Below are 25799 nucleotides of genomic sequence, written 5' to 3' on the forward strand. Positions count from 1 at the left end.
TATAGAAGGCCAGAGCTGGGGGCTGGACTAGAGGTGGAGCAGGGTGGAGCTATACAATCATAAGCCTGTTTTCCCTTTGCTTGCACATTTCCCTCATTTTACAAGGGCAAGGTCCAAAGGCGAGTCACAAGTTTGATATGCTTTCTGTACCTTGATGGGCTGTGGGAATTTAAGACTCAGTATCTCTCTCTTTTTATCCTAAATCCCTTTGCCATTTCTCCTCCCATTGAGACTTTGGTCTTTAATCTTAAGTGTTGGTGAGGGGTGAAGATCCATCTTCTATGGCTGCTTAAGGCTGGCAAGAGGCAATGACCCTCCCTAATTAGGAATTAAAAAGTTTCATCCTGACTGATCTCAAGGAAATAGACTCCAGTCTCAACTGTGGGGATGATGGAATTCTTGTGTTGCCATCCTCTTAACATGGACTTGTTATAATCGAAGCCTCTGAAAATTCCTGTAGGAGCTACAAAGAGATGTTATTGAAGAAGGGTCTCTGGAATTCCCAGAGAGAAGTGGAAACTTGACTCAGGACCAGTGGGGTTCTTGGCATATATGACAAAAAAGAATTTTGGCACACACCAGAGAAAGGCATAGACAGAAGTTTATTTATAAAGTAGATATGCATTCAAAGAAAAATGGGGGGCAAGCAGATGCCTTTGTAGTAAAGCAAGTGTACACATCAAGGGAGCATGCCGGCTATCCCCAGAGGTGGGGGAGAGTCTACAGTTTATTTCTGTATGGCTGGCAAGCTAGAATGGTTTTTGCATTTTTAAAGGATTGTTTAAAAAAGAGTGAAAGACTGAGACAAACAGATTTAAAATATTTACTATTGGCCCTTTACAGGAAATATGTGCTGACTCAATCTGGAGGAAGAAGCTGAGAACCTGGTAGAAAGTTCTACAGTGACTATGTTGTAGACATCTCAACACCAGTTAGAGGACCAGTATTTGAGATCCATTAGTGTTGTGGAAAGATCGTGATTTTTGGAGCCAGAAAGATCTGGATTTCATTTCATGACTTTGGATAATTGCTCTTAAATTTGTTTATTTAGTTGTTAAATAAGAATAACTAATGCACAGCATTAGAACAAGAAGATATTTGGGTAAACTGTCGCCGCGTGGGACTGCATAGGCTGACTTGAGAAATTATTTTTTAAATTTAATGAACAAAAAGCATTCAATATCTAACTCCTTCCTTCCTTTTTACTGATTGAATGTTTCTGGTGAAATTCTCAAAATATGATAGTTCCACCCAAAACATGTTATCCTCCTTATACTCCCCTACATCTGTTTCGAACTTTCTTCACTCTCTTCCAGGACCTACTGTTATCTATTCCTATCTCCAAATAGTATCCTATTTTGCTCATTTAAATTGATTAATACCATGGACACAAACCCTCTCAAGTTCCACCTCACTTTTCCTTCTAAGGTTAACTTAACCTTTCTACCAGTATATCAGAATGTGGTGTATTTTCTTCAAATGGTATTTCGATCTTCTATTATCAATGTCTAATTATATTTAATTTTTTATGGTGCTGGGATTGAACCCAGGGCCTTCCCTACCCATACTAGGCGAGAGCTCTACCTCTGAGCCAGTATATGTTTTTTTAAGCTTAGACCCTTTCTCTACTTTCATACAGAAGTTGCTTCTATTAAAAAGAAAATCCATGGGCTGGGGTTGTAGCTTGGTGGTAGAGTGCTTGCCTAGCACATGTGAGGCCCTGGATTCGATCCTTAGTACCACATAAAGATAAGTAAATAAAATAAAGCTATTGTATCCATCTACAACTACAAAAAAAATTAAAAAAAAGAAAATCCATTCTTACAATTTATTGTTAGTATTCCAAGTTCTCAATAAGATTTGCCTTCCCTGACTATACCTCACCATTTCCCTTACTCTCCTTTTTTTTTTTTTTTTGGTATTGGGATTGAATCCAGGGCCCTTAACCACTAAGCCACATCTCCAGCCCTTTTTCTGTATTTTATTTAGAGACAGGGTCTCTGAGTTACTTAGGGCCTAAATTGCTGAGGCTCGCTTTGAACTTGTGATCCTCCTGTCTCAGGCTCCCGAGCTCCTGGGATTACAGGTGTGCGCTACCACACCTGGCTTCCCTTACTCTTTACCTATAAATTTGCTATTTGCCTTTGTATTACACTATTGAAAAGACCTCCTAAAATCCAAAACAAAAGCCCTTTTATGATTCCTTTCTTTTTTTAAGAGTGTTTTTTTTTTAACATTTAATTTTTTTTGGTATAGATGGACACAACATAATGCTTTTATTTTTATGTGTTGCTGAGGATCAAACCCTGATGGAGCCTGTGCTAGGCAAGCACTCTACTGCTGAGCCACAATCCCAGCCCCCCCCCTTTATGATTTCTCACCTTAACCTGTCTCACTGAAAAACTCTCTTGACTTGGCTTCTGGGGCATTATATTCTTTGGCTTTCCAACCCAGTCTACAAAGAGTAGTGCTTAATCCTTCTAATGCAATGATTTGACAGGTTATGCTTGAAAAATCTTTTAAGGTTACCTGCAGCCCATAGAATTAAATTTAAGCCCTCAGCTTGCTGATGAAGGCACTGCAGCTGTAACTTTCCTGGCTTCTATCCCACCTGTCTTAAATTTTCTCTTTCCTCCCACCATCATGGTTTACTTGCTATTTTTCAAACATTTCCAGTGCTTTGATATTTCATTATTACTTCAATTCTATTTTCCTGCTTTCAAAGTCCAGGGATCCTTCCAAACCTAGGTCAAATGAAACTTCCCAGCTGGGCCACAGTGGCACAAAACTGTAGTCCAAGCTATTCAGGAGGCTGAGGCCGGAGGATCACTTCAGTTCAGGAGCTCAAGACTAGCCTGGGCAACACAGTGAGGTCTTATCATAGACAAACTGTCATTTTTTTTCATGAAGCCAGCTAAATGTGCCATCTTACACTCCTTAAGTGTCTATAGATAAAAGATTAATAAAACTCTTTGTGCTCTATGGACAAATTGTGGGTTTCCTAGCTCTCTGTTCTTGGAAACACAATGGCACAATAAACTAGCAAACTTGGTCCTAGTAAAAATACATCTCTATTGGTACATCACACCTAAACTGGGAGAAACTACAACTACCTGCTGGAAGACATGGCCTCATGTTTCTCTGAATGCAGACTTTTGTTACTGGGGGATGACTCCCGCAGGGACTTACTCTGTGGAGTTGGCTCTTGCACTTAATCTATCTTTTCTCTTGCACCTGAGCTGTCTGTGTTTAGAATAATTCCTGGGTTGCTGTATGAAGTGCCACAGGGACTTCTCCCATGGAGGAGAAATACTTGCTGCTGCTGGGTTGGCAAGTTGTTTGCTTTTAAATACCCTTGTGCCAAAGGTAATCTCCTCCGACCTTGTGAATCCAAATAATTGAGTCTAAAAAGGTCTCTTTGACAGGCATTAAGATTCATTAGGTAGCTTACAGCTATTCAAGATCTTTGGGATTAAACCCTTGTTTTTTCCATTTGGCAAAATTTCTTTCTTTTTTTTTTTTTAAAGAGAGAGTGAGAGAGGGGGACAGAGAGAGAGAATTTTAACATTTATTTGTTTTTTCTTAGTTCTCGGCGGACACATCTTCGTTTGTATGTGGTGCTGAGGATCGAACCCGGGCCACACGCACGCTAGGCGAGCGCGCTACCGCTTGAGCCACATCCCCAGCCCCTCCATTTGGCAAAATTTCTGTGGTATTGCTCTGAACCTATTTTTTCCTCATTAATAGAGAAATTCTTTTCTATTTCAAGGGGTTATTGTGATGATTAATGTGAAATGTTTTCCAAGTAGCAAAATGTTATGCCTAAATATTGATACTCATATTATTAGGCTAACATATAAATTAACATTTCTCCATCTAAAAGTATCCCTACAGAGTAATTTTTTTTCTTTCTTTTTCTTAACAGTACTGGGAAATGAACCCAGAGTGCTCTTCACTGAGCTACATCCCCAACCCTTTTTTTTGAGATACTGTCTCACTAAATTGCCAAGGCTGGCTTGAATTTGCAGTCTGCCTGCTTCAGCCTCCCAGGTTGTTAGGATTACAGGTATGTGATACTGGACCTGACAAGTAATATTTATCAAATAGGTCATATATTGATCCTGATTTTCATCTCAACCTTGATAACAGTCTGATAAAAGCTGATGTAATCCTTAAAGAACTGCCCCATCCCATTCCTACCAATGTAGCCTGTTCTGTTTTTAAGACAGTCCAAACTATGTGCTCATCCTCATTGAAAGTAAAACAGCACACCATCACCAAGGCATAGAACTTGTTTGGGTATTTAGTGAGTTGCTGGAAATATTTTAAGCCAGAGAACTGAAGTGAGACAGTTGAAATCTTCCTTTTATACTCTGGCAAATTCTTAGATTAGGCAATGAAGAACAGATGTAGCCATTAACAAGAAAAATTTTGAAAATCTTCAGGTATATGAAACAAAGTATGGTAGGCTAGAGAATCAGGATTTTAGTAATTTGTCTACTAGGTTCCACTTTGGGTAGTGATATATCACTAAATATGCAGAAATTAAAACTTTATTACTTATGTTTGGGGCAAAGCCGATCAATCAATATACCAAATATACCAAACAACATAGGGACAGTGGTTGTAGCTACCTGTTTAAGATTCTACCTTAGCAAAAAGGCTTTTGTTTCACTTCTGTGTAATACCAGACATAGTTAAATGTTTGCTTATTCCAGTCCTACTCTTTACCTTACACTTTTTAAAAATTCATATTTAGTTATAGATGGACACAGTACCTTTTTCCTATTTTTATGTGGTGCTGAGGATCAAACCCAGTGCCCCACATATGCTAAGCGAGCACTCGACCTATGAGCCAGAACTCCAGTCCCCCTTATGCTTTTAGTGATTCAAAATCCCATTCTCCAGATTTGTTCTTGATATGAAGCCAAGATCATATCTGTTAGAGAAATAAACTCTATAAGCAGGGCAGGCCTAGTGAAAAACAGTACCATCTGACTTTTCTTTTTGCAGTGCTGGGAATCAAACTCTAGGCTTCATGCATCCCAGGCAAGACTCTCTACTGAGCCAACTTCCCAGCACTACTTACTTTTCTATTTATCTTTTTTTTTCTCTGAGACTTCGGCGTTAAAATCTGACCGATTCACAGTGAAATTTTAATCCACTGCTATACCTTTGTCAGATACTCTAATTCTCCCCAAAATCTACCAATCTGAAGATTGTGTGTTAAGACACTAGCCATCTGGTAAAGTGATAAAAGAATAAGGGAGCATCCATGTATTTGATGACTGGAAGTATAATATGGTAAGTCCAATTCACAACACGACTCTACGTTAAAAGGAAGATCATTTTGTACTTTTCTGTGGGCCTTCCCTTGCCCATATGGCTTCCATACAGAAGTGGATAAATGAATATTCAACTGCTGAAGGCTCTGACCAGGGCCCAAGGACCTCTCAGAAAGAGCACTTGGTCAAAGCCAAGGAGCTTATCTGGCTGCTGCAGCAGGCAAGCTGTTTTTTTCCAAAAAGTCTTTTACAGATGGTCGTGAACTTAAGGCAGTGTGAAAGTTATATGCGTTCAGTAGAGTGATGCTGGGTAATGGCACTGACACCTAGCTCCTAGTTGGCCACATGACCACAAGGGGAAAATACTGTACTGCATTCCTCTGTTTAGGAATATTGAAGACATTTGGTCTTAGGATATTTTCAACTTACAATGGGATTATGTCCTGATAAACTCATTAAATATAAGTCCAGAAGCATCTGTATGATGTTTGTACCAATGTAGATATAAGCTTTGGAGCTACAAATGAGATTTGCTAGACAAATGAGGTAGGTAATAGCTTATTTCACATAAACCACAGCAAAATGTGTTCAGCATTGCCTCAAATTCTTTTGTGTTGTGGCCTACTGGTTTTAAAATTGATAATGTTTTACAAGATAATCCAGTGTTCTGAAGTAAAAAAATAAACAAACAAAAAATCACTCAGTGAGAAACCATTAACTAAAGAACATTTATTTATTTTTCACTAAGACTTTATCTTGAGGACATAACTAAACTGTGTCAACCACCCCCCACCCGATCTTGAAGGGTTAGTACAGTGAATGTATAAAGCAGATATGAATAGTTCGAAGGACTGGAACCAACATAAACTGACAAAGAGCAACTGCAACCTAAATCATAAAAATGTTTAAGTAAAAAAAAAAAAAAAAAAAGGAAGAAAGAAAAAGGGGGCAACTGGGGTTTCAGATTGAAAAGATCCTCAAAGACCCTCACATTTCATCTAATACATTCAATCTTGGCCAGAGTGTAACAAAATGGAAACAGGATTACTATAATACAAAACTTTCACTACAGCACGCTGTACACACCTGTGTTCCAAGCCCACCCCCAGCCCCCTAATGCTTCCAGCTCAATTATTTCCCAGCCTGTTGAGCCTGCCGACGAAGGAGCACGTAGATCTTCTCTTTGATCCAGTCTTTGTTATAAGGCTGGTATGTCTGGGTATCAGCTCGGTAACTGAGGAACAGAAAGGTCAAAAGTTACAGTAGTCAATTACTGTCACATGTTTAAACCTCAAATTATAACTGTCCCATGATGGCAACGATGTGCACACTCCAATCATGATCTCAATGAAAAAGCTGCTTATACAGCTGCTAATTTTTAACCAAAATGAACTTCAGATCACCTAGTATAATCTTATCGTGGGAAAAGAAACCAAGGCCCAGAGCTCTTAAGTTAAATGCTCAATATGTCACATACTTCTCAGCAGAAGGTTTTCAGAGCCCATAGTACACTTAATAGCCAATCACTTAAGGTTAAGGTTAATCACTTAAGACTTGGAAAAAGATAAATTTTCCATCTGACCATGTGTTCTTTCTCCCACACAGTTTCTATTTTTACAGTTCCTTTTGTGATTAAAAAACAAAACCAAACACTAGTATAAACTTTAGATTTGGTAAATTTACTTTTGAATTAACTAAGGAATCTTAAACATACTGGAAAAGAGTTCCTGCTGATTTTTCATATATGATTTTATTTTTTAAATAGTGCTAGGGATTGAACAGGGCCTCATGTGTATATCAGACAAGCACTCTACTACTGAGCTACATCTCCAGTCCTCTCCTGCAAAAGTAGTTAAGAGAAGTAATCTTATAACCTATATCTTGGCTAGGTCTGGGTATGCTGGTGCACACCTATAATTCCAGCTACCTGGAAAGCAAGGGAATCCCAAGTTCAAAGCCGGCCAGGGTAACTTAAACTTAGCAAGACCTGTCTCAAAAAAAAAAACATAAAAGGGCTGCCACATAAAAAACATAAAACTTGCCAGCAAGTTTCTCTGGGCTCTATCCCCAGTGCTACAAGTAAATAATTACTGTAAGAGGCCTGTAGAGGAGAATTATCAGAACACATAGCAATCTCCAAAACCTCTCTTAGCAGAAGAGAAGGGTGAAGGTGTAAAGAGTAGCACTAGCAATAAAACTTCCATTGGTTTTCAGAGCCCACAGTACACTTTATAGCCAATCACTTAAGTTAATCATGCTAAAACTTGGAAAAAAACTTTCCAGCTGACCTACAACTGAAATCTAGCTGTTAAGAATACATTCTTTTTGGAGTCCCCCATCTACAGTTACAGTATAAAAAAGCAATAAGCCAACAGAGATTACACAAATACAGTGAAGTGTTTCAAAGCTGTGTGCACCACCTGGTGGGAATGCCACACAGCATCCCAGAAAGATAAGAGCCCTGGTTTACCTTCAGGGGTTCACTCAGTTTGCCCAAGAAGATACCTTAAAAAAACAAAGTATCTGATTTATCAGTTATATCTCATTTTAGCCATTTAAAAAGTCTTCATTTTAAAATTTCTCAGCAAAAAATTATACCAGTAAGTACTTAAGACTTTACCAAATACTAGCCACTGTTTTAAATGTGTGTTCCTTTTTGTAACCCTGTACAATTACGATTACTTTTTAAAAATATTTATTTATTTATTTATTTATTTATTGGCAGACACAACATCTTTGTATGTGGTGCTGAGGATCGAACCTGGGCGGCACGCATGCTAGGCGAGCGCTCTACCGCTTGAGCCACATCCCCAGCCCCACGATTACTTTTTTATAAGTAAGTCATCATAGGCTCAAAGAAGTGAAGCAACTTAATAGCTAAGTGATACTGAACAAGTAAAAGCTTATACGCTCCTAACATCATAGTCCTCACTGTTAACTACCCACCAAGCTAGAAACCTGCATACCAATTTTTGTTAAGGGAAACAAATTCCAAAGTAGGAATGCTTTATACAATGACCATCACATTTTTCCTCTGGTGAGGCCAGAACTGGTTTATTAAAAAAATGCAAAAGTTTTCCAATTTGTAAAAATTATTAACCAAATATTCTACTAAGCAACCTTGTTACAGTGAGAAACACTCTAAAAAGTAAGATAATTCTCGGCTGGGGTTGTGGCTCAGTGGTAGAGTGCTCGCCAGCATGTGCAAGGCCCTGGGTTCAATCCTCAGCACCACATGAAAATAAAATAAAGACTACAACTAAAAAAAGATTGGAAAAAAAAAAAGAAAGAAAATAAAGCATTTGCCTCATGAGATGTGTGAGGAACTGGGTTCAAACCCAGCACCACATAAAAATAAAAAAAAAGAATTCTTTTACTGTCATCTGTTCAGGCTTCCTAACTAAATTAGGTGTTCCTAACTAAATAGGTGCTAATCTAATCTACTTTAGGGTGTGGCAGAAGAGACTATAGTATTTTTATTAACATTGAAGAAGAATTAAAAACAGAATTTCTCAGAACTTTCATACCTGGATGGGAGAGAGATCATTCCATCTCACAAAATCACTCCTACAAGCTATTTTCCAGCTCATGAAATAATAATAATGCCTTCTTTATGGAAGGCTGTAAATTGATGGCTTTTAACTAGCATTTGAAAATGTGACAATTAAATGTTAAGTATATTAATAAAATTCTTAGCTATTGGTACAAATCAATCTTTCAGCCCATTGTTTCTGTAAATGCATGCAGGCATTTATCATAACAATCTGAGGGTCTGAACCAAGAAATAAATCAGCACTGTCTCTGCTGATATCAGATTGCCTTCCTGATTAGGAGTACCTTCTCATTACAACAGTTGTGGAAGAAAATATCACAAACAAGAAAATCTTGTACATTCAAAAGGCTATTTTCATCTTAAAACATAGGTGAGAAAACTGAAACAAGTTTGACAAATTCTGTCTAAATTTCTATTAATATAGTTTGCCCTCGGTTTCATCAAGTTATACATTCCATTTTTTTGTTATACCGTTTTTTTAGTTTAATATATTTTTTTTCGTTGTGATGTTGATGATTCAACCTGGTTCTGGCATGCTAGGCAAGTGTTCTACCACTGAGCTGAACCCTGAGCCTTATACTGCTTTAAATAAGAGGTTTTGGGGAAAAGGATTTTAAAAAGTTGTGGGTTAGGTTGAGGTAGGAGGACTGAAAGTTCGAGGACAGCCTGGGCAACTTATGAGAGACCCTCTCTTAAAATAAAGGGCTGGGAACGTAGCTCAGTGTAAAGTATGCTCATAAGAAGTGACACAACAGTATGTGACCTCTTTGGAAATATTTTCACTAGGATATTCAAATAACAAATGAGACACAAGCTAAGTCATGTGGGAAAAATAGTTCTAAATCCTAAATTCAATTTTCAACATTAGAAAAAGAAACACAATTTAACCTACAATTTATTGCTTTTCAAAGAGACAATTAAAAACTACAGATTACCATTTATCTCTCTCATACCTGAATTACATGAGCTGGAAAGAATTATCTAGGTAATACTATCTTAGCAAGCTAGATACATTTAAAAGCACAAAGTTATATCCTATCATGAAGTAACATACTTGCAGAATGTCCCTTATAATCAGTGTTTTACTTTGTGTGCTTTTTGTGTTGCCAAAAACCGGAAACATTTTTAACAGCACAATTTATCATTATGGAGATTGAAATCCACAAATTCATAAATTTGCGGCAAATTTTACAGAACATACTTGTAATAAAATCTGTCCTGGCTTCATCAGTCCAGTTAACATGGGGTTCTTGCTGTATATCTGATGTGGCTGTGTTAAGCAAGCAACTGGGGCCTCATAAGTTGTCTTGTGAAGTACATTTATATAAATTTTACAAATGAGCTGGCACGGTGGCTTGTGCCAATAATCCCAGCAAGTAGAGAGTCTGAAACAGGAAGATCCTGAGTTTAAGGCCAGCCTCATCAATTTAGCAAGGCCCTCAGTAACTCAGAGAGACCTTGTCTCAAAAAAAAAAAAAAAGGGGGGGGGGAGGGAGGGGGGCTGGGGATGTGGGTCAGTAGTTAAATGCCCCTGGGTTCAATTCCCAGTACCAATAAACAAATTTTACAAATGAGCAAATTGAGGTTTAGCAATACTGAGTTAACTGGCCCAAAAGAGTTGAAAAATGGTGAGAAAATTCCAACTCAGCTATCTTTAATTTAGAAACTCCTGTTAGCCCCTCCCAAGGTGAGTAAAACAATCTTTCCTTAGCTTTAAGTTACTTCCCATTTACGGGGAATGAGATAACTGATGTTTGACTAAGTGATGTTTTAAAAAATCATGAAGATAACATTCGTTTGTACATGAACTCTATAAAAGCCTTAAGTTCCAAATGAAACATGTAGTCAGTTTTAAATTCCAAATGTAAAAACTTCTCAACACCAATACACTTGGGACAAATATAAATCTCCAACTTGATCAGATAAATAATTAAGATTTCTAATATAAGATCCTCCAAAATTTAGCATAAAATGTCAGATTCTTTCACTTTTAAAAAAATATGTATTTTTTTAGTTATAGGTGGACATTGTATCTTTATTTTATTCTTATGTGATGCTGAGGATCGAACCCAGTGTCTCACACATGCTAGGCAAGTGCTCTTCCACTGAGCCACAACCCCAGCCCCTCTTTCACCTTTGTTTAGAGAATATAACTCTGTAACATTAAAAAAAGGGGAGAAAAATTACAAATCATTTCAACAAATTATGCTTCAAATCATATTATGGGGGTGACATGCATTTTTTTTTTTTAAGTTTTAGAGTTGGACACAATACTTTTATTTATTTTTATGTGGTGCTGAAGATTGAACCTAGCGCCTTGCACATGCTAGGCGAGTGCTCTACCGCTGAGCAACAATCCCAGCCCAGTGACATGCATTTTTACAACCAATATTCACTCAGTGCAGTGTGTCAGATACTATTCTAGATATTGGAGATAAAATAGTGAACAAAAACATAGCTGCTTCTTAAATTCTAGACAGTAAAAACACGTTATTGGTGATTTTATGTCTAGTAGATGATTCTGCTGACACTTACGCCCCTCAATGCCAACATCTTTTCCAATATAATTTCCAAACATCTTGTCTCCCTGCTCCTCCTCAGCCAGATCCAGCAGACCTTGTCATTATCAATCACCCAATTTTGAGCATCTCATTTGTTTTCTTTGACCCCAGGGAACCTACAATTAAATTGATTCTGTCTGTCTCCAGTGCCCCCACCTCCAATTTCATTTTATGGTCACTGATCCCTTATTATTTCCTTGCACACATCTCCAATCTTTAGCAAAATGTTGACTGACCACGACCTATTCCTTACCTGTAGCCATCCAGGAGTGACTAGAAGCAAGCCCATGATGAAAACAGATTTTCTTTAAATGCATTATCAGGTACCCAAGAGGATACTTAGTTTTTCCTAGAAACCAAGCAACCCTTAATATCTTTGTCCTCTTAGATGATTTTTTACTTCTCCATAAACCTACAACACTTTTTCCTCCACCTGACTTCAGTGTTCTTGCTTCCTATTTTCCTGAAACAGCTGAAGCAATCAGAAAATAATTTCCCCAATCTTCCACCCATACCGCCTACCTTCCCCTCTTTACTACTAATGCACTGTCCTAGATTCTAATGCCATCAATTCCTCCCTCTACTAAATCATCCCACTAGCCTGCAAACTTCCCACTATTTCTCACCTCTTCAAAAACACCCATAAAAGGCTATTTGCTCCTGCAGTTATTAGATATATCTCAATTTCTTTGATGCATTGAATAAACATTGGTTTTTTATCAGTTGTCTACAATGCCTCTTTTCTCACACCTCTAAAATAACTGAAATCTGTAAATAAAAACTTTGTCACTCTATACCAAAATTTCTTTGGAAGTTACCAAAGACATTCTCAGTGACACTCCAGGAATCACTTCTCAGATCTCATTTGTTGGACTATCAATAACATGAAACACTTCTGTACTGGCTCCTAGAATATCACTGCTCCCGGGACCTCTAATCTACTCTACATTCCTCTGTACCCTTATAGGCTTTTATACAAGTTTCAAACACATCAGGGCAGGGCACACTCTTGTCTCAGAACTCTTACAACTAGCTGTCCCCTTCCCCTCTGTCTGGTACATTTTTTCCCTTCTCTGTAGTTATCAGGATGGCTTATTTTCTCATCCAAGTCTATAATCAAACATCACCATTTTAGTGAACCACTTTCTAGCTACTGCAAGTAAAAATCCAAGGGCTGGGATGTAGCTCAGTGTGGAGTGCTTGCTTAACATGTGTGAGGTCCTGGGTTCCATCCCTAGCACAAAACACAAAAAACTGCAACATATCTACACAAGGCCCTCCTCGTCCCTAAACACACAATCAACCCTCCGTATCCACAGTTCTGCATTCTCAGATTTGAACAACTTATTGAAAATACTGGGGGAGGGGGCATCTGTACTGTCAATGTACAGACTTTTAAGTAACCCAGAGATGATTTAAAGTACATGGGAGGATGTACACAGGTTATATGCAAATAGCATACCATTATACAAAGGAACTTAAGCACCCTCAGATTTTTGATATCTGCAAGGGTAGAGAATCCTTAAAACCAATGTCCTTAGATACTGAGAGGTGACTGTACTTGCTGGGTTAACACTCAACAAATATTTATTAGAATAAGATCCATACATATTAATTTAAGATACATGTTAGACTATAATGATACCTATAGTTCTGCTGGCCTCAATTTCCTGAACTTATTTAGATATAAATTTCTTATTAACATATCTAAGACCAGAACTGGATCATATGAACGTTATGAGCAAGCAAAACTCCAAAATCCTAAGGAAATGCTTGTCTTCACCAAGAATCTCAGGGGAGGCAGCACGGTGCAGCCAGATACTAGGCTTGGCTGAATGGTCCAGAAGTGCCTATGGGTAGGTCCGTATGTTTTCAACACTGCTCCCTCATATTCTAACTTGGTGCCTGGCATATAATAAGTATTCAAGCACCTGATGACTGAATGTCAACCTAAAGTGCTTCCATTTTTCTCTGTAAAATGAGCTGTATTTATTGTTTCTCATTCACAGATGGTGAGAAGACTGAGTCAATCTTTAACACTTTATGCTTCTTAGTAGTAGTATTTATAATCAGCAGATTATAAATACAAAACATTTATTGTTATAAGAGAAACATTTTTAAAAATCTAACAAATCTCTGAGAATAAAAAATGTAAGGGTCTAAAAAACCCTCATTCTAATAAAAATATTGTGTAAATAAAATATTTACAGGGGCTGGGGATGTGGCTCAAGCGGTAGCGCGCTCGCTTGGTATGCGTGCGACCCGGGTTCGATCCTCAGCACCACATACCAACAAAGATGTTGTGTCCGCCAAGAACTGAAAAATAAATATTAAAAATTCTCTCTCTCTCTCTCTCTCTCTCTCACTCTTTCTTTAAAAAAAAAAAAAATAAAATAAAATATTTACATAAAGCAGGATTAAAATTAAATTTCAATTCTATATATATTTAAGTTTTAAAACGAACAATCTTAGTTTTAATTCAAAACCAACTATTTTAGGATAAAGACTGGAAGATGCGGGGGTCTAAGAAAAAGATTAGGTATTAAAAGAAAAAAAGGATATGAAATTTATTAATTATAAGCCTCTCTGCATAGTAACTGTATCAATAGCAAAGTTTAAGATATCCTGCACCTTTGGCATTATGTTATCAACTTAATTTATGATCTATATATGTAAGTAAAATATTAACTAGCATAAAGTATGCAAAATGCAAATACCAATATCAGACACAATGAACTCCCAATATCATAAATCACCTCAGATATACAATAGAAAAATGCAAGTTAAAGATAAGGTGGCAAGTACTCACACAAGACAGCTGAGGTCTGCCAGATCATCGATGAAATCAAACAACTGACTTATATCATATGTGATAGAGGGACTGTTGGGATTCATTCTCTTCAGATGTTCTTCATACATTTTACAAACTCCTGAAAGAGGAGGGAAAAAGAACTTACAACTGCATAAGCCTGTATATGAGTAGTTCTTTATGTTGATATCATATTTATTTTAGTAAAATTGGGCTGGGAAAAGAACTGTAGCTTGATCATTTTAATTACTGCCACAAGCAACTTTACAAATTCACTAGAATGTTGGTAGCCATTTTGTGCCTTAATAATGATTACTTCAAACCATTGAAGCAAAATGTGCTTTAAAGGTTTGTCATCTGATGGTTCAAAAAAATTGTAACCTAGGGCTGAGGATATAGCTCACTGGTAGAGCACTTGCCTAGCATAAATGGGTTTGATCCCCAGCATACACACACACACAAGGATAATACTGTGGTTCGTTAAGTCAGATTTTTCAATAAATCTTCCAAAAACTACAAAGTATGTAAAGAAAAACACCACACTTTGGAATAATGGTGACAAATGAATAGCTTGCCTTTGGATTTTGATGCAACAACAATAACAAAAATATCAATAAAAATTGGCAATAGGTCTATTTTAAGGTTTTTTTTTTTTTGCACTAAGGATTAAAGTCCAGGGTACTCAACCACTAAGCCACTGAGCCATATATCTCCAGCCCCTTTTATTTTTGAGACAGGATCTCACTAAGTTGTTGAGGCTCGTGATCCTACTGTCTTAGCCTCCAGAGTCACTAGGATCACAGGCATGTGACACCACACCCAGCTTGAAGCTTATCTTTTTTTAAAATTTTAATGTTTATTTTTTAGTTTTTTAGGTGAACACAATGTCTTTATTTTTATGTGGTGCTGAGGATCGAACCCAGTGCCTCATGCATGTTGGCGAGCACGCTACCACTCGAGCCACATTCCAAGCCCCCAAAGCTTATCTTAATATGGAACTTAAGATCCTGAATCCTAGATTCCAACAGACCTGAATTCCAGCTCTACCTTTAGTAATTATGAAATCCTGGGCAAATGACTCTACCAGTAAGCCTTTCCTATCAAAGGGAGATAACAATAGTACCTCTTCATATGATTTTGAGGATTATGTGAAATAATGAAATAATAAAGCATTAGCACATGTAATACACTTCTCTACTCAAATTATAATAAAGATACTAAAATAAGCAAAGTCACATAACAATTGTCTACAGAGCACATTATCTGGAAAGAATATAAAACCAATAAAATAAACTCATTGTTCACTTTAAAAAGACATTGATTCATAGCTACCAATACGCTTAATGGTGAAAGACTGGATGCTTTTCTGCTTAGATTAGGAAGAAGACTGAAATATCTACTCTCGACACTTGCATTCAACACTGTACTACCTATTCTAACAAGGGTGATTGGGCAAGAAAGAAAACAGGCATTTATATCTGCAAGGGAAGAAGTACAACTTTCTCTGTTGTGCAGAACATCCTAAGGAAACCACCAAAAATGTAACAGAACTAATGAATGAGTAGAGCAAACTTGCAGGATGTAAGATCAACATATGAAAATCAACTGAATTTCTAGACCTAACAATAAACCAATAGAAAATTGAAAAAAAAAAAACCCACTCTATTTACAATGGTATAAAAAAGAATAAAGTTCTTGGGAGCAAATTTAACAAAAAAGAAGCACAAGACTTGTACACTGAAAACAACAAAATGTCATTGAAAGTAAAGACCTAAATATATGAAAAGGAATCCAAGTTCATGGATTGAAGATTTAATATGATGTGCAGTGGACACATCTGCTTTTCATTCCAGCTACTGGGGAGGTGGAGACAGGAAGATTTCAAATTTGAGGCTAGCCTGGGAAACTTAGTGAGACTCTGGCTCACAATAAAAAAAGAAAAGGTTCAGTGGTAAGAGTGCTCACTTAGCATACATGAGCCCCAGGGGGTTCAATCCTCAGTACTGGAAAAAAAAAAAAAAAAAAAAAAAAAAGAAAGAGATGGTAATACTCCCTCCAAATGATCTATGTATTCAATGCAATACCTACCCTGAGCTGGAAATAATCTGAAATAATGAAATAATAAATGGACAAGTTGATCCTAAATTTGACTAAATTTGAATATTTTTGATCCTAAATTTGAATATTCAAGAGATCCAGGATAACCAAACTATTTCAAAAAGAACAAAGTTCTGATTTAAAACTTACAAAGCTATTGTAATTGAGAGAGTGATACTAGCATAAGGACAAGCACATACATCAGTGTAACAGAAATGAATCCAGAAATAAACCTTCACATTTATAGCCAAATGCTTTTCATTAACGTGTCTAGAGGGCTGGGATTGTAGCTTGGTGGTAGAGCGCTTGCCTCACATATGTGAGCCCCTGGGTTCAATCCTCAGCACCACATAAAAATAAATAAAAAAATAAAGATATTGTGTCCATCTACAACTTAAAAAAACAGTGCCTGGAAAACTCAACAAAGAATTAATGATCTTCAAACAAATGGTGTTAAGACAATTGAATAGTCTCGTGCAAAAAAAAATGAAGTTGGGTCCATTCCTCACACCGTAAATAAATAATCATTCAAAATGGAGCAGAGACCTAAAAGTAATTGGTAAAATGATAGAAAGTCTTAGAAATCTGGGCTTCGTGGCACACACCAGCAGCTTGGGAGTGTAAGGCAGGATTCCAAGTTCAAAGCCAGCTTCAGCAGGATAGCAAGGCCCTAAGCAACTGAGCAAGACTTTGTCTCAACATAAAACTTTTTTTTTTAAAAAGATGGGCTGGGGATGTCGCTCAGTGGTTTTTTTGGTGCTCCTGGGTTTAACCTAAGTGCGCGCACGCGCGCGCGCACGCACGCACGCACGCACACACACACACAAAAAAAAGTCTTGGAAAAAAACATGAATATTTGATAAGACCAATGGTTTTTTAGATGACAAATCATAAGCAATGAAAGAAAAATCACATAAACTGGACTTCATGAAAATATTCATGTTGCAAAGGACACTATTCAAGAAACAACACAAAAAATCACATTATGTGGTTTAAGGATGTGGTAAAGGACTTGTATCCAAAATACATCAAGAACTTCTAAAACTCAGCAATATGCTCAATAAAAAAGTGAACTGATGATCTGAACAAAGAGCTCACCAAAGAAACAGATGGCAAATAAATGTATAAAAAAAAGGTTCAATATCGTGTATCACTCACTGATCACCTCCACACACTTATTAGATTTGCTTAAACCTGAAGTAATGACACCACCAAACACTGGCAAGGATGCAGAGTGAAAGGAGTGCTCATTCATTTCTGGTGGGGACATAAAATGGTGTAGCCACTTCTATAGACAGTTTGGCAGTTTCTTACTAAGTCAAACATAGTCTTAACCATATGATCCAATAATCACGCTACTAGGTTTTTACCCAAATGAGCTGAAAATGTACATCCATAAAAAACCTCATGTGGCTTTAATAATAATTGCCCCAAAAGAAGCAACAAAGGTGTTCTTTAATAGGTAAATAGATAACCAAACGGTGATATGTTAATACAACGGAATATTATTCAATAAAAAAATAAAAGAGCTAAAACACATGAAAAAACAGTGAAAGAAGCTAATCAGAAAATGCTACATACTATGTAATTCCAACATGACATTTTGGAAATGGCAAAACCAGAGACAGTAGAGGTGGTGATTGCTAGCAGTTTGGAGAAGGAACATATAGGTAGGACACCGTATTGTCAGGATAGTGAAACTATTGTGTATGATAGAATAATGATAGATACATGTCTTATACATACATTAAAGTCTATAAATGTTCAAAACAAAAAGTGAACCTTAATGTATAACTGTGAACTTTAATTAACATCAATATTGCTTCATCAAGTGAAACAAATGTATCACACTAATAAAAAATGTAGTATTAAGGAAAACTGGGAGGGGACAGGGAAAGAAAGGTCGGTTGGGACTCTACTTTCCAATCTTTTTATTTATTTATTTGCAAGGCAAGCACTCTACCAACTGAGCTATATCCTTAGCTCTCCAATCTTTAAAAAAAAAAATAAACCTAAAGCTGCTCTAAAACATAGTCTTCATTTTTAAAATTTTTTTTTGGGGGGGAGTAAAAGCTCTGCTTTACAGGGAAATATTAAGTAACATAACAAAGAAAATAGACGAAGAAAATTATCATTTGACAATCACCATGTAAGAACTGATTCAGTAATTTTGCTTTAACATTTTTAACTTTTTTCTTTTTTTTTTAAACAGCTTTGGGAGCAGGGTGCAATGATGCATGCCTGTAATCTCTGTGGTTCAAGAGGAGAATCCCCACAGGAAATTCCCAAGTTCAAACCCAGCTTGATCAAAAGCAAGGTGCTAAGCAACTTGGTGAGAATTTGTCTCTAAGTAAAATATAAAATAGGGCTGGGGACATGGCTTAGTGGTTGAGTGTCTATGAGTTCAATCACTGCTACCACCCCTCCTCATCCCATCAAAAAAGAAAAAGAAAGCAGCACTGGGGATATAGCCTAGGGTCTCATACATGCTAGTTCAGTGCTTTATCACTGATATCATGAACTACACACTCGGATCCTCATTTTTTAACTTTTTAAAATGGAACATATAGCACCATTTCTAATTTTAAAAAAAGAAAAAAAAAAAAAAAGGAGCTATCCAGTCATGACAAGACATGGAAGAACCTTAAATGCATATTGTTAAATGAAAGAAGCCAGCACAAGAAGGCTACATGTGATAATAATTTAAACCATTAAGTACAGTCAGCACTTCATGTACATAGATTTGGCATCCATGCATTTAACTATGAATTAAATACATATGAAGAAAAGAAACGGCATTCGTATTGAACAATACAATTTTCATGTCATTATTCTCTAAACAATAAAGTAGAACAACTGTTTACATCGCATTTATACTATATTAAGTATTGTAAATGACTTAGATAAAGTATGCAGGAGGGTTTATGTAGGTTATATGCAAATATCACACCATTTTATATAAACGACTTGAACATCTGCAGATTTTGGTATCTGTGAGGAGGTCCTGGAACCAATCATTCAAGGGCAATGAAGAATGCCAAAATACGACATTCTAGAAAAGGCAAAACTATAGAGATAGTAATAAGATCATTGGTTGTCAGGGGTCTGGAGGGTGTGGCAGGAAGAACAAACAGGCTGAACACAAATAATTTTTAGGGCTGTCAAAGTATTTTGTATGATTCTCTAATGGTAAATTCATGACTTCATGAATTTGGCAAAAATCCATAAAACTGTAGTATGCAAAGAATAAACCCCAATGTAAAATATGGACTTTAGCTAGCTTTTTAGAAGATATCTGATTACTAATAGCTTTGTTCAGTTATACTCATTGTTGGTTTTACATGGCAGATTTTAAGTCTAAACCAGTTAGTTTTTATTTGTGAATATCCAATCCACATACTCCAATGGGGGAGGGGGTTAAAGATTAAACTCAGGGGTACTCGCCAACTGAGCCGCATCACCAGCCCTGTTTTGTATTTTATTTAGAGACAGGGTCTCACAGAGTTAATTGGTGCCTTGCTTTTGCTGAGGCTGGCTTTGAACTCATGATCCTCCTGCCTCAGCCTCCTGAGCCACTGTGATTACAATTGTGAGCATTAAAGCATATCAGGGCAGGAAAAAAAACCTCAAAGATTTCTACTCCTTGATTAGTGTTAAACTTACCTTCCATGCATTCATTCACAGATTCATAGTCAGCATAAGTTCTGCCTTCTGGCCTCTTGGTTGGCTGTACCAGCAGAATGGTATGAGACTACAGGGGGAAAAAGGAATTTCAATGTAAGTTTCAGACTTATATTTGAGAAATTCACATTATGACATAAAATTCCCATTTATGCCACAATACATGTCAGTTATTAAAATGTAATTGATCAGGTTGTTCATCGTACAATAATTAGGCCTTCGCCCAAGCGTGATATTAACAGCTGTATTCACCTCTCTCCTGTAAGGTCTCCTGGGTCCTAATGACTCTTTCTCAAAGGTGGAGTTCACTTATTGGCTGCAGGTACCCAGCAAAAGTTCCTTTGTACTGCCTTTTCTTTCCAACTAAATTATAAACCTACAAAGGTTTTCTGTCTCCACTGATCACTCTTTATCTGCAGCCCTATTAAGTTCCTAATTAAAAACTTGGATAAAGAGAAAAATCATTCCAAGCACTGTATCACCAATGTTCTTTTTCCAACTTTAGCACAATGGTAGAATCATATTTTATACAGGGGTTACAGTCTAACATCAAGGCATAAGAAAAACTGGCTGTAAAAAATTAGTATTGCCCTAAAAAAATCCATTAAACTATTCACCTGGTAGATGACTACCCTTCAGGAGCTATCTTATAGCAAAATCAATTATTTTTAAACATTGGATTCATGAAATTGTTAGACTGATTTAAAACAGTAAGAAATAAGAATATGCCTGAAGAACAACAGATAGATTTATGGCTTCCCTCTCATGCTTACTGGGGAGCATGTTTCTGTTGGTGGGTCAATTTCAGGGTTTCTCATTCTCTATTACATTTTGGAATAGATGATTCTCTGGGCATTGTAGGATGTTTAGCATCATCCCTGGCCCATATCCACTAGATTCCACATTTTCCTCCCAAAGTTGTGAAAACCAAAAATGTTTCCAGATATTACCAAATGTCCCTGGAGTTTGGGAGAATCTTGCTCAGTTGAGAATCACTACTCTATTGAAATTATCCCCTTGCCACCCCCCCTTTTTTTGCTATGCATGCAGGGATGATTAATTAAATACTAACATAAAGCTCTGGGTTCACTTGCCTAGTGTTTGTGAGTAGGGGTGGGGGGAAATTTCTGTATCATTTGCCATACTATTGCACTCTGCAACAGGGCTTGCATTATACACTAGCTATACCAGTTGCTATTATATTCACTTTGTACTAGTTCTAATACAAATTAAAGGCTAATTTATTTCAAAGAATAACATACAGAAATAGTTATATTGTACATTGCTTTTCTTATCTAGTCTTAAAATCAACCAGAGGGCAAAGTTTATATTCCCCCCCCAAAAAGGATTAAAAACTACTAGAATGAAATGCCAAAAAGGATTAAAAACTACTAGAATGAAATGTGATTAATTTTAAAAGTCATGCAAAATTCCCTTAATAAAAACCTTATTCTGATTGCCAAACAACAGTGATTCATTCTGATGAATAGTTAACCTGGTTTTGAAAAGCAAAGTCCCACACATATGAACCCGAAATAGTCATTCTTTTATTGCGGAATTATTACAATACATAGTTTGCTAATTAGTTTCAAACGCTTTCCCCAAACTTCAAACAAAAGAGAAACAAAATGAAGCTATTACTGACAACTGTATTGAAAATGGATTGATATTTGTTGCTGTCACTTTCTCAGAATTTAAATATTTTAATACAATACCAAATTGTGATTTACAAGTAGAGAAAGAAGGAAACTCAGGTAGATGACTTAGGCAAGGTCACATGGCTAGTTAAGGCAAAATGGGAACTAAAACCTGGCCTTCAATTCTCAGTCCTCCTTAGAAGACTACATTGGGTCAAACACTGAAGCAACTCAGAAAGTACAACCTGGAAAAGTTAGCTTGTTAACAATAACTGCAACAACCAGAAAAAGAAAGAGTAAATGTAGAAAAATCCTGCGTCCCTGTAATCCCTGTTGCCACCTCCCTTTTGATTTAAAAGCAAAACAAACGAAAAAATCCAACCACTTCGCTATCACCCTAATCAGATTCCAAAAGGCCTGGACTCCGAGCTGAGCCTATCTTTTCAGAAGAGTACAAGGGTAAGAATGGGGATTGAGGTTGATTGAAACGCTAAATGATGCACCCACAGATCTTAGAAAACACAAAATTCTTTTTTTAAAAAAGGCCAAGTGCAGGAAAACAATAGGGAATGGTTGAAGAAGCACACTACAAAGCAAGTATGACTCCGCCTGGCCCACATGCGGGGTACAGTAAATTGACAAATCTGTCAGTTTCGGAAACATCCCCTAGGCCATTGTTCCTACAGTAAGCTTGACTATTTGGAGGCAAAAAGCACCATCACCACGCCTTCCTCCATCAACTAGCACTCGGGAGAGAGCGCGTTCTTAGGCCCACCGCAGGCTTTGATCCAAAAAACAGGCGGGCGCGCAACGGCAGGGCGGACCCGGGTCCGGGGCCTAAAGCCAGGCCCGGCGTCTCCACGGCGGGAAGAGGGAGAAGGGTCGACCCGCGAACTGCAGGGGCCGGGAACAGCACCCTGGCGAAAGATGGTTGCGGGTGGGAAGGCCAGGAAGATGTACGGGGCAGAGGTTGCCCCGAAGGCTGGGGGATTCAGGTAGCCGCTGGGGCCTTTCTCACCATCGCGCCAAACTCTTCTTTGCTGCAGCCGCTGTCGATACTGCCGCCGCACACGAGCTCAGCCACAACGCCGCCAACAGCCAATCCCCGCGAGAGGAGCCGCAGGAAGTCGTCGGAAGCACGACGCAAAAAAGCCTTTTGGACCATAGAGGTGTACTCATTTCCGGCAGCTAGAGGAGATACTGACTCTGCTACAGCCATCTTTTATAAGGGCGATGAACTATGTAAGGGAAAGTTTCGGAGCTTTGAAAAGAAGTTTTTCTTTCGTTATGCTGTCTCCCGTACTCTATGCTTTAAACATACGGGTAAAGTGATCACCAGTTAGACAGTAACAACAGAGATCTTTTATTAGCCCTTCTTAAAAATGGCGGCAATAGAAGTATACCGGGCTATAGATCGGTTGTAACCCGGAAGTGGCCCCTAAGGAGGGGGCGGTGAGACAATCCGGAAGAGGGTGTAATGAAGAGGTGCCACTTGGCGGCCATGGCTGCTGTAGTATCTGTGACTCCGGGTCAAGGCCCGGCGGAGCGGAGTACCATGGGCAGCATTGGGTATAGGGCAGAGACAGCTTTGTATCAGCTTTGCTGCTGAATCCCGAGGACCCAGCGTTTAAGACTTGCAAGACTCCTTTCCCCACTCTAGAATTGGAAGGGAGCTTGCTGGGACTGGTGGGCTGGTCCCAGTGCTGGTGGGGGGCGGATCACCAGCGGGGCCACCCTAGGGAAACAGGGGCGCGGAGGGAACGCACAGGTTAGCTAGGCTTTTCGTCCTTTTCCTGCTGCTACTTGGGACATTGTCTGTAGCGGGAGTGGGCCGTTGTGCCACCTTCATTCCGACGGTTGAAGAAATCGCTCTTTCGCACAAATTTCCCGTATCGCTTAACCCACGAGAATCCAGGGACTGAGACCTAAGATTGCTCAAAGTTTTCTCCGGTGCTAGTGTCAACAAAAAGGGGCTATTTATAAGAAAGTTCAAGAGAAAGAGGTGCCTCGTGAACACATCTGCTAGTGGGGAGGCCGAAAGAACTGGACAGCCCACTTTGTTCTCTTGGAACTACCACACGTTAAGCACCTTTGAAGCCTCTGGAATTTTGAAGTCTGATATTGGTGGATGAATAAAAGAGGGCAGAATGGATGATTTCATCTCCATTAGTCTGCTGTCTTTGGCTATGTTGGTGGGATGTTACGTGGCTGGAATCATTCCCTTGGCTGTTAATTTCTCAGAGGTAAGAAAGTCTCCATTTTCTGCCAGTTTATCAGGATGCTAGGAAGCAGTAATAGCTGCAGAGGGAAGCTGCTTCCCTAGTTAATCTCAGAGCTAAAGGTCCTGTTGAGGAAGACTCATTGTGAAAGATACAGAGCATTCAGTGGTAGGAACAAACCTCATATTCAGCATTAGAGTTCTTATCCTGGGGTGAGTGGATATTCCACTGTAGACCTGGAGTATTCTGAATCCCTTGAAATTGCCTAAAATATTTGGGGCTCTGTGCAATTTCCTGGAGAGAGGACCTATCGCATTTCTGTTGATTCCTAGAGGTTTCTGAATTAAGATGCCAGATTCTTATTAAGAAAACAAATGGAAAATATTATTTGTCCATAAGTTTAAATCAATGTGATAATTTCTCTTTTGGGGAAAATTATGCATACTTTTTTGATAATTTCTCTTTTTAGGAAACTCAAGCTAAGTCATTCTTTTATTTTCAGATGCTGTACTACAGTAAATATGAGAATAAAACTAAATTACGTTTTTGGCTTTTTTTTTTTTTTTTTTTTTTTTTTTTTGGTACTGAGGATTGAACACAGAGGTGCTTTGCCACTGAACTACATCCCCAGCCTTTTTTATTTTGAGACAGGCTGTTTTACTGAGTTGCCTAAGGCCTTGTTAAGTTGCTGAGACTGGCTTTGAACTTTTGATCCTCCTGCTTCAACCTCCCAGTCACTTGGATTACACTGTGCCTGGCTTAAATTATACTATTCTTAACTCACATTTCCTTTCAAAGAAGAAGAACATTAAAGTGAATGTTCTGAGTTTGTTTTCAAGTCTGCTTAGAAATGAACCTTTGTTAATGTTTTGCTATTTTGGTTAATTTGTTAGGTTATCGTTTCTTAAATATTAATGGGGAAGGAGAGATGAAAGTGTTCAATGAAATGCAGATAGGTTCTTTAAGGTTGTTAAAGAGAATTCAAAAAGTGCACAGTGTTCAAAGATTGAGGAAGAAAAACTTCAGAGGGAATGGGATTTAATGAATTTGTCCTGGAGATAAGCAGTGAAATAGGCTCTTGCCTCAATGACAATCTTGTTTATGCTTTTAAAGGAAAGGGAAGGTATAGATGAAGTATGAAATAGGCCCTGAAGAAACTAAAAAAGAAGAGGCATTGCTGGTGAAGAAAATTTTCTGTGGGTGGAAAAAAAGGAAGGACGAAGGATTTGAAGCTTGAGAAAAGTAAAGCCCATAGCCAAAGGGAAAAGAGCCTTGAATTGTTACTGCTCCTTTTCTGTTTCGTTTTTTAATCTGTATTACTCAGTATCTAATGATAACACTACCCTTCATTATTCCTGTTACTTTGCTTCACTTAAACTCACCGAGGAACTGATGAGGAAACCAACAGACAGGTTATGAAACTTGGACAAATTGATGAAGTATATTGGAATGAGGTTTATATGTTCTTTGTTTATATCTTTATGGCAGGTTCTTCTGACTCAGAGCAATTCTTAGCCACTCTGTCCATTTCAGCGGAAGTCCACAGGGCATGTACAAGTTAGCCTATGTACAAATCCAGCCCGCAGACTTTGTTAAATAGTAGAATGTTTGATTGTATTCTCTCAAGGCTGCAATTGGGCAGAACTGGGTTGCAGCTGATTGTCAATTGTTAGTGGCCTATGAAGCCCACTTTACTCTCCTAGGTACCTGCCTGCCTAATACTTTATGAGCCTGCCGTCTACCCTCTAATATTTAAAAAATCTTCTTTTAACTACATTAGAGTTGAGTTGACATTATTAAGTTTAGCATTTGTGAGATTTGGGTTGGTGTACATATTTAAAGACTTAATGAGGTAACTTTTATGAAGAATATAATTAATAAGCAACTGGAAAACATTGTGTGTGTTGTTTTGTTCTTGAGTACTGGGATTGAACTCAGGGGCACTCAACCACTGAGC

The 25799-nt window shown here is 37.9% G+C and overlaps 3 protein-coding genes across 4 annotated transcripts in view; 2 read left to right on the top strand and 1 right to left on the bottom strand.

Annotated features, from left to right (window-relative positions):
• Galnt16 (polypeptide N-acetylgalactosaminyltransferase 16) overlaps positions 1–6160 on the top strand; it is a 113603-nt gene extending 107443 nt beyond the window's left edge. Inside the window, exon 16 of the mRNA XM_078050120.1 lies at positions 844–6160. Coding sequence (XP_077906246.1) covers positions 844–891 — 48 coding nt within the window. The 3' untranslated portion in view covers positions 892–6160. The remainder of the gene's footprint in view (positions 1–843) is intronic.
• Positions 6000–22857, bottom strand: Erh (ERH mRNA splicing and mitosis factor). The gene is made up of 4 exons (XM_005322831.5): positions 22642–22857; positions 19969–20056; positions 14209–14329; positions 6000–6519 (listed from the first exon to the last, which is right to left on the bottom strand). The coding sequence occupies exons 1-4, from the start codon at positions 22840–22842 to the stop codon at positions 6417–6419; spliced, it is 513 nt and encodes a 170-aa protein (XP_005322888.3). The 5' UTR covers positions 22843–22857; the 3' UTR covers positions 6000–6416.
• A 198-nt stretch (positions 22858–23055) lies between these two features.
• The window catches only part of Slc39a9 (solute carrier family 39 member 9), a 53469-nt gene continuing 50725 nt past the window's right edge, over positions 23056–25799 (top strand). The window contains exon 1 of one of the 2 annotated variants that reach the window (XM_078050122.1): positions 23056–23866. In XM_078050122.1, the coding sequence (XP_077906248.1) occupies positions 23771–23866 (96 nt within the window). In that variant the 5' untranslated portion in view covers positions 23056–23770. The remainder of the gene's footprint in view (positions 23867–25799) is intronic. The other variant, XM_005322832.5, reaches the window with a different exon arrangement.

The sequence above is a fragment of the Ictidomys tridecemlineatus genome, chromosome 5, assembly GCF_052094955.1.
Source record: "Ictidomys tridecemlineatus isolate mIctTri1 chromosome 5, mIctTri1.hap1, whole genome shotgun sequence".
NCBI classification, from domain to species: Eukaryota; Metazoa; Chordata; class Mammalia; order Rodentia; family Sciuridae; genus Ictidomys; species Ictidomys tridecemlineatus.